At 55.5% G+C, this 16425-nt stretch overlaps 1 protein-coding gene across 1 annotated transcript; it reads left to right on the forward strand.

Moving 5' to 3' along the window:
* The first annotated feature begins 6969 nt into the window (after nucleotides 1-6969).
* RTBDN (retbindin) lies at nucleotides 6970-9891 on the forward strand. The gene is made up of 5 exons (XM_087425381.1): nucleotides 6970-7141; nucleotides 7678-7762; nucleotides 7881-7991; nucleotides 8522-8618; nucleotides 9164-9891. Exons 1-5 carry the CDS (start codon nucleotides 6973-6975, stop codon nucleotides 9389-9391), a joined length of 690 nt encoding a protein of 229 aa, XP_087281507.1. The 5' UTR covers nucleotides 6970-6972; the 3' UTR covers nucleotides 9392-9891.
* Nucleotides 9892-16425: the final 6534 nt, after the last annotated feature.

A 16425-nucleotide genomic window follows, 5' to 3' on the forward strand; every position in this document is an offset into this window, starting at 1 on the left:
CCTGGCAGCGTAGTGGTTAAGGTCTTGCACTCTGCTTCGGCAGCCTGGGGTTCGCAGGCCCAGATCCTGGGCGCAGACCTACACACCGCTCATCAAGCCATGCTGTGGCAGTGCCCTGCATACAAAATAGAGGAAGATTGGCACAGAGATTAGCTCAGGGCCAATCTTCCTCATCAAAAAAATAAATAAGAGCCAGCCATGGGAAGATCTGTGGGGAGAGCATTTCAGGTAGAGGAAACTGCAAAGGGCTGGAGGCAGGAATGAACTTGGCATGCTCAGGCATGCAAGGTTGAATGAATGAAGAATGAATGACTCCTCCATACCCCAACAGTTCTACTCCACTCCCAGCCAGGTTCACAGAGTTGGGGGGAGGGGTAGTTAGGGTGACTCAAAACTGAGATTTGAAATGGGAATCAGGTGGCAGCTGGGTGATCTTTTTCCATAATGGCATTGATAATAATTGATAGGTATTAACTTTGTGTCCACATCAGAAGCAGGTCATGTTCTGTTTTTCAAGCACACAGGAAGTCACTACAGGGACCAGAAATTACAGAGGTCTAACCCTTTTCCAAGAGCAACAGGGAAAGGGGGCGCCACCTTCCAGCCAGTTCTGTGTCCACAGGCTGAGGTGGGTAGGGCTGCAGGGGGGAAGATTTGGGCGAGGGTTTCAAAAGCCCTTTTGTGGGGACTCCAGCCAGGGGAAAATGAGGAATATTCTAGATCCCTTCTATGACTGCTGAAAGCAGAAAGCGCTGGATCCAAATCTCAGCTTTGCCTCTTATAACCTTGGAAAACGACCTTCCAACAGTCCCTGCCTCCTAGAGGATTCTGTGAGATGATGCAGGTGCCTAGCAACTTAGCATGGTGCCTAGTACATAGTAAGTGCTCAATAAATATTGGGGCACAGGAACAGGAGTTATTATGATTATGGATGGACATGCTGCATGACAGAGGGTGGGCCAGAGGGACCTCTTACTCCCATGTCCAGAGATTAGACATATGGTCGGGGTCAAAGGGCACACTGTCCAGATAGGCAGCCCTGCCCTCCCGAGCCAGGGGTGACCGGAAATCCATACCAGGATTTCCCCCTGTCTTTGCAGGATCAGCTTGAATGAGCCTCAGCTTGGACCAGCCGGCAGGGCTGCGCGACCGCAATGGCCCAAGCGAAATCAAGACCTGGAGTTTCCGGCCAAGGAGCCTGGGACTCCAGACCCGGGTACACTGGGCCTTCGAGGGTGAGCCCCTGGGAGACCTTTAAGCGCCACCGGGCGAAGTCCTCGAACCTAGTTCCATCTGCAGCGCCCCTAAACATTCTAGGGTTGAAGAAAGGAGCAATACTGGAGCGGTAGAGGATTTGGATCTTTGGCGTCAGTGTAAACAGACGCCCCCTCCATCCCCAGCTGCAGAGCCGCTCTGCCCATCGGATTCTGCTCCCCCCGTACCCCCCCCCCCCGGGATTAATGGACAGCGCTGCGGCCAGGGCATTCGAACTCGGGATGCTGTCCCACATGTGCGATCTCAACTGCACACAAGGAACCCTCGGGCGCTCCGCGATTGTGGGACACCTCCTAAGGGGTTGCACCTGTGCATGAGGGTGTATTCAGGCAGCGAAGTGGTTAACCCCGCCACCAGGGAAGAGGTAGAGGCAGGACTCCGGCGGGGTTAGCCCGGCCAGGAGGACGCCTGGGGCAGGAAGGATGGGTGGGTGAGTGGGAGGGTCCTGGGCTAGGGGCGGGGTCTTGCGCGGAAGACAGAAGTGCCGCGTGGCGCTGAGCCAATGGGAGTCGGCGCCGGCCCGGAGGGCGGGGACACACCCCATGCAGGCCCCGCCCACTTCCCGGGGACCCGACGGCGCGGACCCAATCTGACTGCTTCCGTACTTGCCCTGGCTTTGCTGCAGCTCCCTCCCTTTTCTCAGAACCCCTTCTCCTAACCTAGCCCTGGGATGGAGAGGGAAGCCAGGGAAAACCTGAAGAGCCCAAGGCCCCTGATGGGGCTATCTGGGCTCTGTTTGAAAGCAAATTAGTTTTCCAACCCAGGTCTGGCTCCAGCATCATCCAAACGCCTGGAAAGTCCTTCCTGCCGTCTGACTCCGATTTTTCCCGCTGCACTGACAGATCAGCCCCCCTTAGTCTCCATCTTCAAAGATGTTGAATTAGACGGGACCCTGAGTTAGGGCTGGAATCCTACCCTTCTTTTCCCAAGCTTCAGGCTAGGAATGTAGCTTGAGTCTGGGCCCACGCTAGGCTTTATCTAAACTCCTCCAGATTACCTAGCGAGGGGCTAGGCTCCAAAGAGGCTCAGAAGGACGAGACCCCAGGCTGGCCTCGGGGTGAAGTTTTGATCAGTTTCCCCTCTGGGATCACTTTGGGGGCAACACCAAACCCTCGTATTAATCCTTAGAAGCGCACGCCGAAGACAGAAGAGGGCCCTTCTCAGCTTCAGAATCCCCACCCATCTCAGAGGTGGGAGTTCCTGACGCCAGGATTTGTCCCGCCTTCCCCACACTCCAAAACAATCCTCAGTATCCCACTCCGTGCAGTGGACCCATGCCTCCCGCGCCTGCGCAGCCTGGAGACCAGCATCTTCTAAGGCTACAAGGAGCTAAAAATCGCTCCCGCCCACCCACAAGCTGGGCTGGACTTGAGGATCGAGCGCGGGGTTGGGGGGGGGTGTTGTAGTGGAGGGGGGTGGAAAGAAGAGTGAGGAAGGAGGCTGCCTAGGTGTCTGTCCAATTAGAGCAGTGGGAGGAATCCTGGTGGCCAGGCAGGTGCATGCAGGTCGCAGGGGGTCCCCACGCCTCGGAAAGGGGCTCCTGGGGTGGTGAGGGGTCAGGCTGCCGCACAAACATGTTTACGGCGGCTGCTGGCGCTGCAGCCCCGAGGGGCGCGAGCCCTGGGGCAATAACTTTGCTCTGCGCCCCCTCGCCCCCAGTCTGGCAGGGCGCCAGGGCGATGACTTCGGCCCCAGCCCCCTCCCCCTCCGGTGGGCCAGGAGCCCCTCAGGCTATCCTCGAGGGGAAGGGCTAGGCTGCACCCCCTCTGCCAGCTCCCTGGATGCCCGGGCGGCGCCTGAGGGGCGGGGTCCCCAGCGCGGCGGGACGCGCGGCCACCGCGTTCCCCGCGGATAGCGTCCCGAGGCCAACGGAGGGGGCTCCGGACCGACCCTGGCTCAAGTTCTCCCGCCCCCTGCCGGGCTCCGCCCCAGGCGCCGACCCCTTCTTCTCCACCCGGGGCCGGGGCCGCCGCCTACCTGCAGCCTCCGGCGGCGGATCAGGCCCGAATCGTCCATGGCGACGGCGGCGGCGGCGGCGGCGGCGGCGGCGGCTTCGGCCCCAGGGCGGGAGGAGGGAGGCGGCGGCAGCGGCGGCGGCGGGAGGAGGGAGGAGGGAGGGAGTGAGAAGCCGCGGGGACCGCGGCGGCGGCGGCGGCTGCCGCGGCGGCGGCTGGGGGGGCGGGGGGGCTGGCGGGGGCGGAGCGAAATGGGGCGGGCCCGGCGCCGTCACTGCGTCTGGGCGCCCGAGCCCGGCCTTGGCCAAGGCTGCCCGCGCTGGCGGGGAGGGGGCAGGCGGGGGGAGGAGCCTCCAGATGCCCCCGAGGGAGCCAAGCTACCAAGAGACCCCTATCAGGAGAGACCACCTAGAGGAGAGACATGCTCCTGGGTAGACCCCCAACCCGAGACACCCTAAGGGAGACATCCTCGCTTAGATATATTCCCTATGCGGACACCCCCGTAGTCCCCCCCCAGCGACCCCCTTAGTGAGACACATTCCCACGGGGAGAAAGTCTCCACGAGGAGGGCTTCTCCCATCAGGAACTCTCCCTCACCCTGAAAACCATTCCTAAGACAGATGGTCTCTGAGAGGTGACACTCCCTCTCGAAAGTCCTCCTCTCAAAGAAAGATCTCCACGGGTGACATTTTATGTGGGGATCCTGGTGAGGGTTCCTCCAATGAAAAGCCCCGTAAAAGCCATATTCTTTGTGGGAAATTGTCCCCACCCATGAGACCCCCATATACCAAGGAGATACAGTCTTACAGAGTGACATTTTCACCAAGGAGACCCGTCCTTACGCCAGAGGCCCCTCAGAAAAACATCTGCATGCGTATACCACCCCCTTCCCAAGCAGAGCCTCCTCAGGGAACCCTGCACCCCCTCTAGCGACCCCCCACCCCCCGTCGTCAGGATTAAGGAGCCAGGCCCGGCTGGGCTGTATTTATAGGAGCGATTAGCTGGTAGTTGGGGAGGGGGGCAGCTGAAGAGATTTTTACAACCTCCCCCCCCCCCGCAGTGTTCCTACAGCTGAGGCCAAACCGCCCATGCTTCCCAGAGTTTGAGCGGAAAGCGTCGAGGACCTCCCCACTTCAAATCTAGGCATTGGAGGGGAGGGTGGAGAGGGGACGTCCCAAGGGTCCGGGCTCCTAACTGGCCCGAAGGCCCTCGAGGGAGCGGTCACTGGATGGGAGCGACCCCTGCCGGCCAACGGGGGCGACGGCGAGGTCCAGGTCCGGGTGTTTCCGGGCGCTTATCTCCTCATCTCTGCGCCTTTGCCTGAGTTGTCTCTGTTTCTCGCAGCCTCTGTTGGTCGGCAGGTTCGTGTTGCCGTCTCGCTGAGTCTGTTCCTCGTACTTCTCTGTCCAAGGTCTGGACTCTGCTCTTGTCGCCCCTTCTCACGCCCGCGCCACGGGAGCTCTCCGTGGTGCTGATCTCACGTGCTCCTGTCCGCGGTGCTGAAATCCGAGCGCAGGATCGGGGGCTGAGGGAGGTCAGGGGAGGAGAAAGACTGGCAGGAGGCACAGCCCAGAGGCTGCACAGATCTGACCCACGAGCACCACGGACTACCCCAAGATGGACCGAGGGAAGGCTAGGTCCATTAGGTCTTGGTTGCTGAAGCCTCCAGGACATCAATGGGTGCCCGCAGAGGGACCTGGAGACAGTGCCTCCTGATTCATTCATCTACTCAACTCGTATTGAGCACCTACTGTGTGCAAAGTCGTGTTTTGGGACATGGGAGTACAGCAGTGAAAGAGACAGACAAAAACTCTGCACTAGCCTGAGAAGGGAGGAAGAGAGATTTGTGCTAGTGGTCATTGCTCACAAAAACCGTATGCACACTCTACAAGCACAGACGCATGCACACACACACACACACTCTGCAAACACACAAACAAGAACATACCCACACACGCTCAGCAAACACAGACACACACAAACACATATACATAAACTCACTCTGCAAACACACACACATGCAAACACATACTTAAAAAACACAGACACAGACAAACACATATACACAATCTCACACTCTGTAAACACACACACATGCAAACACATCCTTAAAAAACACAGGGATATACACACTCAGCAAATGCAGACACACACAAAAATCACATACAAACACTCAATAATCATAAGCACACACACATAGTTTCACAACCAAGAGAAGGTCAGCTACACACAAACTCTCATCTGACATAGAGACACATTATCCTCCCAACACAACACATGGACTCACACACACATTCACATACCCACTGCAGGGCTCTTTTTCTCGTCAGACTCTCCCACTAGAATGTCAGCTCTCTGAGGGTTGAAATTTTCATGTCTTGGTCACTACTGCATCCCCAGAACCCGGCACACAGTAGGTGCTCAATAAATGTCCGTTGAATGAATGAATTGAGGAAATGTTCTCAAGGGACACATATTCACAGAAACTGCAGAGGGACACACACACACACACATTTCAGATGCAGACACACCCTCTCCACACATGACAACACCTTCTTGTTCACTCATGGTCAAATTCATGGTCAACAACCTTTATTCACTGACTATCCGCAACATTTTCACATCCTGATCCTACATCCCCCTCCCCCACATTTATTATCTGACTCTTACTCAACTGGACACACTTGGCTTCGGACACATACAGGCCTCCTTACCCAGATTTTGAACACACACACACAACCACACAACCACGAGCCACACATGAACATACCCTCACACAACAAACACACACATACACGCTCAACACACATATGCAGCCACACAAACACACCGTCATCCAACACACACACACACACACACACACACTCCCCACACACATAGATACAGACCTTAAGCCACAAGGTCAACATAAAGGCAAACACAGGATATATACACACCAGCCCAGGGTCCACCAGCCTGCAGTCAGGTGGAGCAGGGGCGGGGCAGTGGGAAACCCCTCCCCTGCACCAAACCACGCCTCTTTTGGCTGCTGCTGTGTCCTGGACTTGACCCTGAGGTGTCCTGAGCAGCGCCCTAGACCCCAGTCCGGCTAACAGGTGAGGGGCGGCCCGAGGGGGCAGAGTGGGGGAGGGAATTGTCCTGTCTCCGCAGACCCCCAGTTTCCCCTACCCTGGGGCTTTTGGACCCCAGCAGCAGAGCCCGAGTCCTGCCACAGGCAAGCTTGGCTCCAAAGGCCCAGCCCTGGGTGGCAGTCCCTAAGCCGATTGTGGGTCGAGAGAAGGTGACCATGAGAAGGGCCAGCAGGGATCGAGAGGGAGGGAGGAGACTGGGCAGAAGAGAGGGAGGAATTACTGGACCGAAGAGGGAAATTGGAAGAGCTGGGGAGGTCCCCTGAGCTCTGAGGACGGAGGGGGTCGCCTGAGGGCTCGCAGGGTGAGAGATCTTGCTGGGTGTGAGGGGGGAGGGGCACTATGGTCAAAACGGCGGGGGGGACACTTGGGCCTTGGGCACTTGGGGAGGAGGGGATATGGGTCTGATGCGGGGGGCTTCGGGGTCAGAGGCAGGCCTTAGTAGCCCCCTGGGACTTGAAGGTCCTCGGCCATTGCTTCCTTATCAACTGCCCCTTCTCTGCTCTGCCTGGCCCTGTCTCCTGGGTGTGCATCAGGAGGGTGCCACCCTGAGTTTGCAAAAAGGGGAAGCCGACCTCACCCTATATCCTATCTGACTCTTATCTCAGGCAGACATGGCCTGCAGGGGCTGCACTCGACCCAGGGGCCTGGCCCGGGCCCTGCGACTGACCCTGGCATGGATCCTGCTGGGAGCCTGTGGAGGGAGCCACCCATTCCCGGCCACGTCCTGGAGACATCAGAGGCTGGCGGCCGATCTGGGCACAGGCCAGTTGCATCTGGCAGGTGAGCACTCCAGACCCCGCCTAAGCCCCCAACACCCAGGAACCCCCACTTGGCCATAGCAATGATAGAATTTCCTTGAGCGGGACCAGGGTGAGCATCCAGGGCTAGTGCTGAAGAATGATGGTTAAAGAGCACAGACTCTGGAGTCAAATTGCCTGGGTTCAAATCCCAATTCTGCCACTTCGTAGCTCTGTGACCCGGAGCAAGTCACTTAACTCCTCTGGGCCTCGTGTGGGCCACTACAAAGGGGGAGAAAGAATAGACCTACTTGATAGCGGTGTTGTAAAGGGGCGCATGTAAGTCTATGAGCACTCTACCACTGCCAGGGATGTAATAAATGATAAGCTGATTATGACCAATGATTATTATTACTTGAAGCTGCATTTGCATCCCCAGTGAAGAGTCTTTATTTAAATTTTATGTTTGGGAGGACTGACATAAGTGGGGTCTCTCCTCTTCAGGGGACCCCCAGCCCTTGGTTCCCCAACCCTACCTAAGGATCCAAGACCCCAACTCACAGGAGGCCCCTTCTTCATGGCCCTGTTGTCCCTCAGAGATGGACACGCCAGAGGCATCGGGCCCTGGGATCGTCCCAGAGCGCTGCGGGGAACCGAATCCTGGGTGAGTACAGCACCCCCACCCCCCAGCTTTTCCTTGTGTGGTTTGCTTAGTTGCCCTGCCAGGGGCCGGGGCCCCCGCGCATCCTAACCCATCTGGGTCTGTCTCTCCCGATGTCCAGGTGCAAATCCTTCCTGGGACACCTCCAAGTTGCCCTCCGCAGTCGCTTGCGCCTGCTGCTATTGGGGGTACGCCTGGCGCAACCACTCTGCGCGGAGCTCTGCGATGCCTGGTAGGAGAGGCGGGGTTGAGGGCGTGGCCTATGGTTTGGGCGGGGCCGAAGGCAGGATCTGCGGCTTGCTGGTCCTAGTGTTTGAAGGGGCGTGGCCTGCATCCGACACCGCCAAGGCCTAAAGGATGAGGGCTAGGGCTTAGAGGCTAGGCAGAAAGGGGCGGGGCCTGTGGAGGCCCCGGCTTTTAAGATTGGCAGTACGTGGCCTTCCCTGGACCTGTTTTAAGTGGCGGGGCCTCTTGATTGAAAAGATGAAGGTAAAAGGGTGGGTAATGGAAGGGGGTGGCCTGGAATAGATGGTCTGAGGTCTACAGGGATGAGGACAGTTGTGACAGAGCCCTGGGTTTGTGTGGAGAATATGGGGCGGGGTGAAATTTGGAGGATGGCGTTTGTAGGGCCGTGGTGCTAAGAGGCGGGGCCTGGATCTGGGAGAGGACATACATCCAGCGAAGCCGTGGAGAGCAGGAATCCCACCAGAACGTGGCTGTGGGGCCTTTATCCACTTTCTTCTCTCCATATACCATCCCCAGGTTTGCCACCTGCGAAAGTGATATCACCTGCGGCCCCACTTGGCTCCCTTTCCTAGAAAAGAGGGGCTGCGAGGCGGACTGCACTACCTATGGGCAGGTGAGCATGGGACAGAGGGCACAGGGAAGAGACTGAGACCTCCCCTTACTATGTCCTGTCTTAACCCGCCTAGGCCCCAAAATCTGGCCTGGCACCCAAGGCCCCCACTCCCACCTTTTCCCCTTCCGCAGTCCAACTTCCGTAGTGGGATACGCCAGTAGCCGCTCTAAGGCCCACTGAGTCCGGATTTGCCCTCCCCAAGGGACCGTCTCCGCTCTAGGCCCATCCACAGTTCCCCCTGGAATACCCAGAGGCCCGAGTCACCTTCCCCATGCTGGCCCAGCCTTAATCTAGTCCTCCCCCACCCCAGCCCTCCGGACGCAGTAAGAACGACTCGTCCTCCCCAAGGCCCCGCCCCCACTATGGCCCCGCCCCCAGGCTCCCGGGAAGACCCAGAGGCGGGAATTGCTACCCGCAGCGGAACTCCCAGACTCTCCCTTCCTGAGGCTACGCCCCTGGACACGCCCTCCGCCCGCGCCCAGAGGCCACGCCCCCAGGGTGCCTGGACTCCGCCCACTCGGGCCCTAACTCCGCCCCTTCCCCAGACCTTCGCTGACGGAGCCGAGCTTTGCCGCTCGGTTCTGGGCTACGCGCTGCCGGTGGCAGCCCCTGGCGCTGGTCACTGCCTCAACGTCTCCGTCTCGGTGCTTCCGCGTCCCAGACACGGACGGAGGGCCCGGGAAACCGCCTCCCCGCGCCGCCGCCGCCGTCGCTCCTGGATCCTGGGCGCTGCGGGCAGCGGGAGCGGCAGCGGCAGCGGCAGCGGCCCCTAGGGGGCGCCTGGCCTTGGATGGGAGATGGGTCCCCTCCCCCGCCCATCCCCAGCCCGGCCCCTTAAGACACCCAGAGCTCCACTCCTCTCCCCCTCTGCCTTCTAGTTTCCAGAGTCCTGCCCCTCCTCCCTGGGGCCCCAGAGACTCACCTCTCTCTAGCTTATTAGAAAAATAACCTAACCAACTCTACTCATTTTCTCCTCTCCCCTCTGAATAAAGTCGCCAACTAGAGCACGTGATGTGGCTGCTTCTTGGGGAATAGGTAGGAAGGATGGTTGCCAGAAAGTGATAGGTTCTAATCCTCAGGTCCTAGAGTTAGCGACTGATTCATACTAGCGTGTAAATGATGGATGGCCTACACCCTGGAGCACTTGTCATAACGTGGAATATTCAGGTGTCAGAAATGGGGTGTGGCAGGATCAGAAGAAGGGCTGACAGGGGCAGGAGGTTGTTCTCCCGCTGTGTGCCACGAGGACCGCCAAGAAGCCCTCTGACTTGTATAGACCTCGAGACACCTTTTATGGCCTTCTCCTCTGACTAAGCAGGCCCAACAGTGTCTGGCATAATGCCCCCTTCCTTCTTCCCATTCTCCCAAATCCCAGTCCCGGCCCTGAGACAGGGGACTGGACTCAGATTTGGGACTCCAATTGTAAGCTCTACTCCTAATTCTCCTCCTTATCCACAGGCCCTAGGAGAGCCTCGGTTTCCTCTCCTGGAAAACGGGCAATGTCCCTTGTAGTTCTGATTGATGGCTGCCTCCTGTGTCCCGGCACTGTGCTGAGATAGATGAGGCCCATCCCCTGCCCTCAGGGAGGACAGAATAACATAAGAAGTGCCCCACTGGGAGGGTAGCAGACAGGCCTCTTCCAGCTGCAAGAGACAAACTCAGTTCGAAGTGACTTCAGCCAAGATGGGCTTCAGAAATGGCTGTATCTAGGTTTGTAAATGACATTAGGAATCTATCTGTATCTTTTCTTGGCTATAGTCTGGGACAGCACCTCCTCACAGTAGTAAAATGGACCAGCAACTCTGTGATGCCAGTGGTTAAAATGGGCCTATTTCTTGGTAGGACCAGCGAAGCTTCCAGGGCTGGCTCTCACTGATCAGCCTGTCATGAGCCCATGACCAATCCAGACATGTGCCCAGGGGATGCTGTGCTCTCACTGGCCTGACCTGGGTTGTGGGCTTGTGCCGGAAGGCCCATGGTGGGGTCAGGTCCATCTGAACAACATGGACTGAGGATGGGGGAGGGTGGTCCCCCTAAAAGACAGTCAGGTGCTGGAGCCAGGAGCAGGGGGAGGGGTGCTGGGCAGGGATCAAGATGCATCAGCTAGGGCCGGCCCTGTGGCTTGGTGGTTAAGTGCGCACGCTGCGATGCTGGTGGCCTGGGTTCGGATCCCGGGTGCGCATCGAGGCACCACTTCTCCGTTCATCCTGAGGCCGAGTCCCGCATACAGCAACTAGAAGGATGTGCAGCTACGACATACAACTATCCACTGGGGCTTTGGGGGGAAAAAATAAAATCTTTAAAAAAAAAAACAAAAAAAAAAGATGCATCAGCTAGAGACTGCTGCTTCAGACCCTGACTCTGTAGTATGTCTACCTGGGCTCACAGCCCAGTCCCACCATTTATTCACGCTGTGACTTTGCGCATGTTGCTCAGCCCTCTGAGCCTCAGTTTCTTCATCTGTGAAATGAGAATAGTTGCTCCTCTCATAGGGTTGTTGAATTAAATGGGTTAAGGCAAGTTGTTCTGGTTATGCATCGCTGTGTAAAAAACTACTCACTTAGTGCTGTAAAACAACCTCATTCTTCTTCGTGGGTCTGGGTTCCCGGGCTGGGCAGGGCAGGTCTTGCTCGAGGCTCTCCTGCAGCTGCAGAGGTGGCTGGGGCTGGCCTCCCCTCGAAGGCCTCCTCACTCGCGCACCTGGTGGTTGGCGCCGGCTCTTGTCTCGAACCTCCGCTGGGGCTGTCGGCCAGAATCGCGACCCACGGCCTCTCCCTGTGGCTTGGGCTTCCTCACCACATGGCGCTGGGTTCCCAGGGCAAGCGTCCCAAGAAAGAGCCAGATGGACATTGTCTCACCTTTGACAACCTAGCCTTGGAGGACACACAGTGTCACCTCTGCTCTCTACTCACTAAAGTGAGTCACTAGAGCCAGCTCATATTCAAGGGGAGGCGTCACAGTCTCCGCCTCCTAATGGGAGGAATGTCCAATAAAGTGCTTAGAAAGCACCCGGCACATAATTAACACTCAGTAGAAGAGAGACATCATCCATTACCATTGTTGTTGATGTTACATATTGTGTTATCAGGACAAAGAGGGTGAGCAAGCAGTCAAGGAAGACAAGTGACAGAAGCCTTTGAAGGAGCTCCAGGCAGATGACCAAGCCACAGGGCAGGGCTCCACGCAGGAGGGCTGGGGATTTCAGGTTCTGCAAACTCCAGCTGTTCAGCGAACCTGGAGCAGAGCTGGGGGCAGATCACGGAGGGCCCTGAACGCCAGGCGAAGGCACTTGGACCCCATGAAAAGGGGTGTGAGAGGCATGGAAGGTTTATGCAGGAGAAGACCCCTCACTCTTGTCTGCCACTTGCAGACAGGACAGGGGAGGGCGAGGGGGAAGTGAGGGACACCCACGAGGACCCCAGAACAGGAAGCGGAAGATGGGCAGAGGGGGATTCGGAGACGGATTCGGAGGAATAAACCACAGGGCTGTCCTGAGAAGAGCGAGAGTCATCATTTGAAACCTCTGAGCAGTGCGGGTGGCTGTCCCCTCATGTTAACAGCACCCTGGGGATCCTCAGCAGGACTCCACATTCTAACTCCCAGGGGAGCTCGATGCTGCTGGGCTGGGGACCTGCTTCGAATATCCAGGGATCCAAAGACTTTTGTTAGAAGTCACATTTGCAAGTGACAGCCTTAGGGTGCACGCTAGGTTCTGCCTGTTGCCAGCTGCGAGGGAAGGGGGCAGTGTCTCCTTATCTTGGCAAGGCAAATTCCACCAGCAGTCATCAGAAGGGCCTATAATTTCAAGATGAACTGTAATTCTAATAACTCTGAGAGGGAAAGAGGCAAGTCTGAGATACTCCAAATTCACAGCACAGAAAAGCAAGACAAGGCCGAGTTGTAAATGGAATCAGGCTCTATAAGGTTGGCAACTACAATGATAACCACAGGCCGAGGCTGAGTAGAAGGTGGCCCTTGGGTGGGGGAACGCGGAGGCCGCCGCTCTCCCCTAAGGCCCCTCACACATGGGCCTTCCTGCAGCCAGGTCCTCTCGTCTCCGGGTCTCCGCACATGCTGGTCCCACTGCCTGGAACCCCTTTCACCCTCCTGTTATCTGTTCCACCCCTCACCCTTCAGGTCTCGGCCAGTTGGCTCCTCGGGCTCTGTGGGCCTGCCTGGGAGCCGGCCTCCCCATCCCACAATCCCGGCGCCCTCTGGACCTCAATGGGAGGCCTGGGACCCTTTCTGGCTGGGTCAGCACTGGCTTCCCAGGGTCCAGCACAGGACCTGCATGGAGCGGAAAGGTGCTCTGTTATGGGCTGATTCCCCTCCCTCAAATTCATGTTGAAGTGCTAACCCCCAGGACCTCAGAACGTGACGGTGTTTGGAGATAGGGCCTTTAAAGAGGTAATTAAATTAAAATGAGGTCATGAGGGTGGACTAATGCAGTGACTGGACTCCTTATAAGAGGAGATTAGGACACAGACACGCACGGAGGGAAGACCAGGTGAGGACACAGGGAGAAGACGGCCGACTACAAGCCAAGGAGGGAGGCCTCAGGAGTTAAATCTGCAGACACCTTCATCTCAGGCTCCTAGACTCCAGAACTGTGAGAAAATAAATTTGTTGCTTAAGCCTCCCAGTCTGTTGTACTTCCTCATGACAGCCCTAGCAGACTAATAACACGCTCTATAAATAATACTCCCACAATGCCCTGGGCTTCTGCCATCAGAGCACTTACTAAAAAGTGAAGGGGCCAGCCCCATGGCATAGTGGTTACGTGCGTGTGCTCCGCTACTGGTGGCCCGGGTTCGGACCCCGGGCCGCACCATGCACCACTTGTCCGGCCATGCTGAGGCTGCGTCCCACATACAGCAACTAGGAGGATGTGCAACTATGACATATACCTATCTTCTGGGGCTTTGGGGAAATAAAGGGAAAAAAAAAGGAGGAGGATTGGCAATAGATGTTAGCTCAGAGCCGGTCTTCCTCAGCAAAAAGAAGATTAGCATGGATGTTAGCTCAGGGCTGATCTGCCTCACAAAAAAAAAAAAAAAGTGAAGAGCCGGGGCCAGCCCGGTGGTATAGTGGTTAGATTCACATGTTCCACTTCGGTGGCCCAGGGTTCGCAGGTTTGGATCCCGGGTGCAGACCTACGCACCTCTTGTCAAGCCATGCTGTGGCAGGCATCCCACACATAAAGTAGAGGAAGATGGGCATGGATGTTAGCCCAGGGCCAATCTTCCTTGCCAAAAAAAAAAAAAAAAGTGAAGAGCCATTTCCTTTCTTCCTTTCCACTAAAATCCCACTGTTCAAGTCAAGGTGGGGTCAAGGGTGGGGGATGGGGGAATACGGGGTCTCTCCCTACCCCCAGGTACCAATTCTTGACTCTTTACCCCCAATATTCCACTCCCCTTCCCAAGGATTGCTTTGGGTACAGATATGTCCTATTTTCAGCCAGGAAGTGACAGGGCAGCTGCTTGGGGATGAGGCCTTGGGAGGTTGGGATGTGACGTCCAGAGCTATGGCAGCTATCTTGGGACCACGAGAGGCAAAAAACACCAAAGGTGGCAAAATAGATGGATTTTAAAAAATGTCTTTCAACCCACCAACTGAGAGAAAATATTTGCAAATCATATATCTGACAAAAGGTTAATCTCCAAAATATAAAAAGAACTCACACAACTCAACAGCAAAAAAACAAACAACCTGATCAAAAAATAGGCTAAGGATATGAACAGACATTTCTCCAAAGAAGATATACAGATGGCCAACAGGCACATGAAAAAATGTTCAACTTCACTAATCATCAGGGAAATGCAAACCAAAACTACAACGAGCTATCACCTCACACCCGTCAGAATGGCTATAATCACCAAGGCAAAAAACAACAAATGCTGGAGAGGCTGTGGAGAAACGGGAACCCTCATACACTGCTGGTGGGAATGCAAACTGGCGCAGCCTCTATGGAAAACAGTATGGAAATTCCTCAAAAAATTAAAAATAGAAATACCTTATGATCCAGCTATCCCACTACTGGGTATTTATTGAAAGAACTTGAAATCAACAAGTCAAAGAGACTTATGCACCCCTATGTTCATCACAGCATTATTCACTATAGCCAAGACATGGAGGCAACTCACATGCCCATTGACTGATGATTGGATAAAGATATGGTATATATACAATGGAATATGACTCAGCCATAAAAAAACACAAAATTGTCCCATTTGCAACCACATGGATGGACCTGGAGGGTATTATGTGAAGCAAAATAAGGCAGACAGAAAGACAAATACCGCATGATTGCACTCATATGTGGAAGATAAACAAACACACGGACAAAGAGAATAGACTAGTGGTCACCAGAGGGGAAGGGGGTTGGGGGTGGGCACAAGGGGTAAAGGGGTGCATTTATATGGTGACAGATAAAAATTAGACTACTGGTGGTGAGCATGATGCAGTCTATACAGAAACTGATAAATAATGTTCACCTGAAATTACACGTTATAAACCAATATGACCTCAATAAAATAATAAAAAACAAAAGCAAACGGTGTCTTTGATGTCGTTGTTGAGCCATCTGACTTCCCAACTTCCTGTGGAGTGAGATAAACCCAACCGGCTGCAAGGCCGTAGGGGAAACAAACGCTTCCTTACAAACAAATGCTGGGGGGAGCGCCCCTGAGGGCAAGCCTCCTCGGAGGGGAATCTGGAAATCTCTCTCCAAATGACAAAGCACATAAATCCTCTAACCCAGCAAGCCCACGTCTGGAATTCCCCCTACAGACAAAACAACCGTGCAGGAGACATGATGGCACAGCCCGGTCATTTGCTATACACACTTTACAGCGAGCTGGGCGACAACTCAACGTCTATTAAGAGGTGTTAAATAAACTACAGCAGTCCCGCCCCGGAGGACTCTGCAGCTGTAAAGGGAATGAGGAAGGTCTTTAGACACCCACTGGGAACTACCGCCAAGATCTATGTGGTGAAAAGAGTAATGTGCACATCTAGGGTATAGTTTGTTTCCATTTGTGTAAAAAAAACTTCAGGAAAGAATGTATCCATGCATATATTTGTAACATGCCGGGCTGTCTCCAGAAGGGCCTAGAAGGCACCGGCTATGGTCTGAGTTTGTGTCCCCCCAAAATTCGTATGTTGAAATCCTTACCCGAGGGCCGGCCCCATGGCTTAGCGGTTAAGTGCGCGCGCTCTGCTACTGGCGGCCCACGACGCACCGCTTCTCCAGCCATGCTGGGGCCGCCTCCCACATACAGCAACTAGAAGGATGTGCAGCTATGACATACAGCTATCCACTGGGGCTTTGGGGGAAAAATAAATAAGTAAAATTACTAAAAAAAAAAGAGAAATCCTTACCCACAAAGATGGTGGCATTAGGATGGGGGCTTTGGGGGGTGGTGAGGTCGTGAGGGTGGAGCCTCCGTGAGTGGGATCAGTCCCTTATAAAGGGACCCCAGAGAGCTCCCTCGCTCCTTCTGCCACGCGAGCACACAGCAAGAAGACGGGCCACAACCTGGAAGAGAGTCCTCCCCAGAACCCCACCGTGCAGGCACCCTGATCTTGGACTTCCAGCCTCCCGAAGTATAACAGCCAGGCACCACACAATGACATTTCGGTCAACGGTGGACCGCACATACGACACTGGTCCCCTAAGATTAGCACCGCACAGCCTGGGTGTGTAGTGGGCTACACCGTCTAGGTTTGTGTAAGTGCACTCTGTGATATTCACACGACAACGATGACGTTGCCTAACGACCCATTTCTCAGAACGTGTCCCCATCGC

This window comes from Ceratotherium simum, chromosome 39 (assembly GCF_057802395.1).
Source record: "Ceratotherium simum simum isolate JZ-2026a chromosome 39, ASM5780239v1, whole genome shotgun sequence".
Taxonomy (NCBI): Eukaryota; Metazoa; Chordata; class Mammalia; order Perissodactyla; family Rhinocerotidae; genus Ceratotherium; species Ceratotherium simum.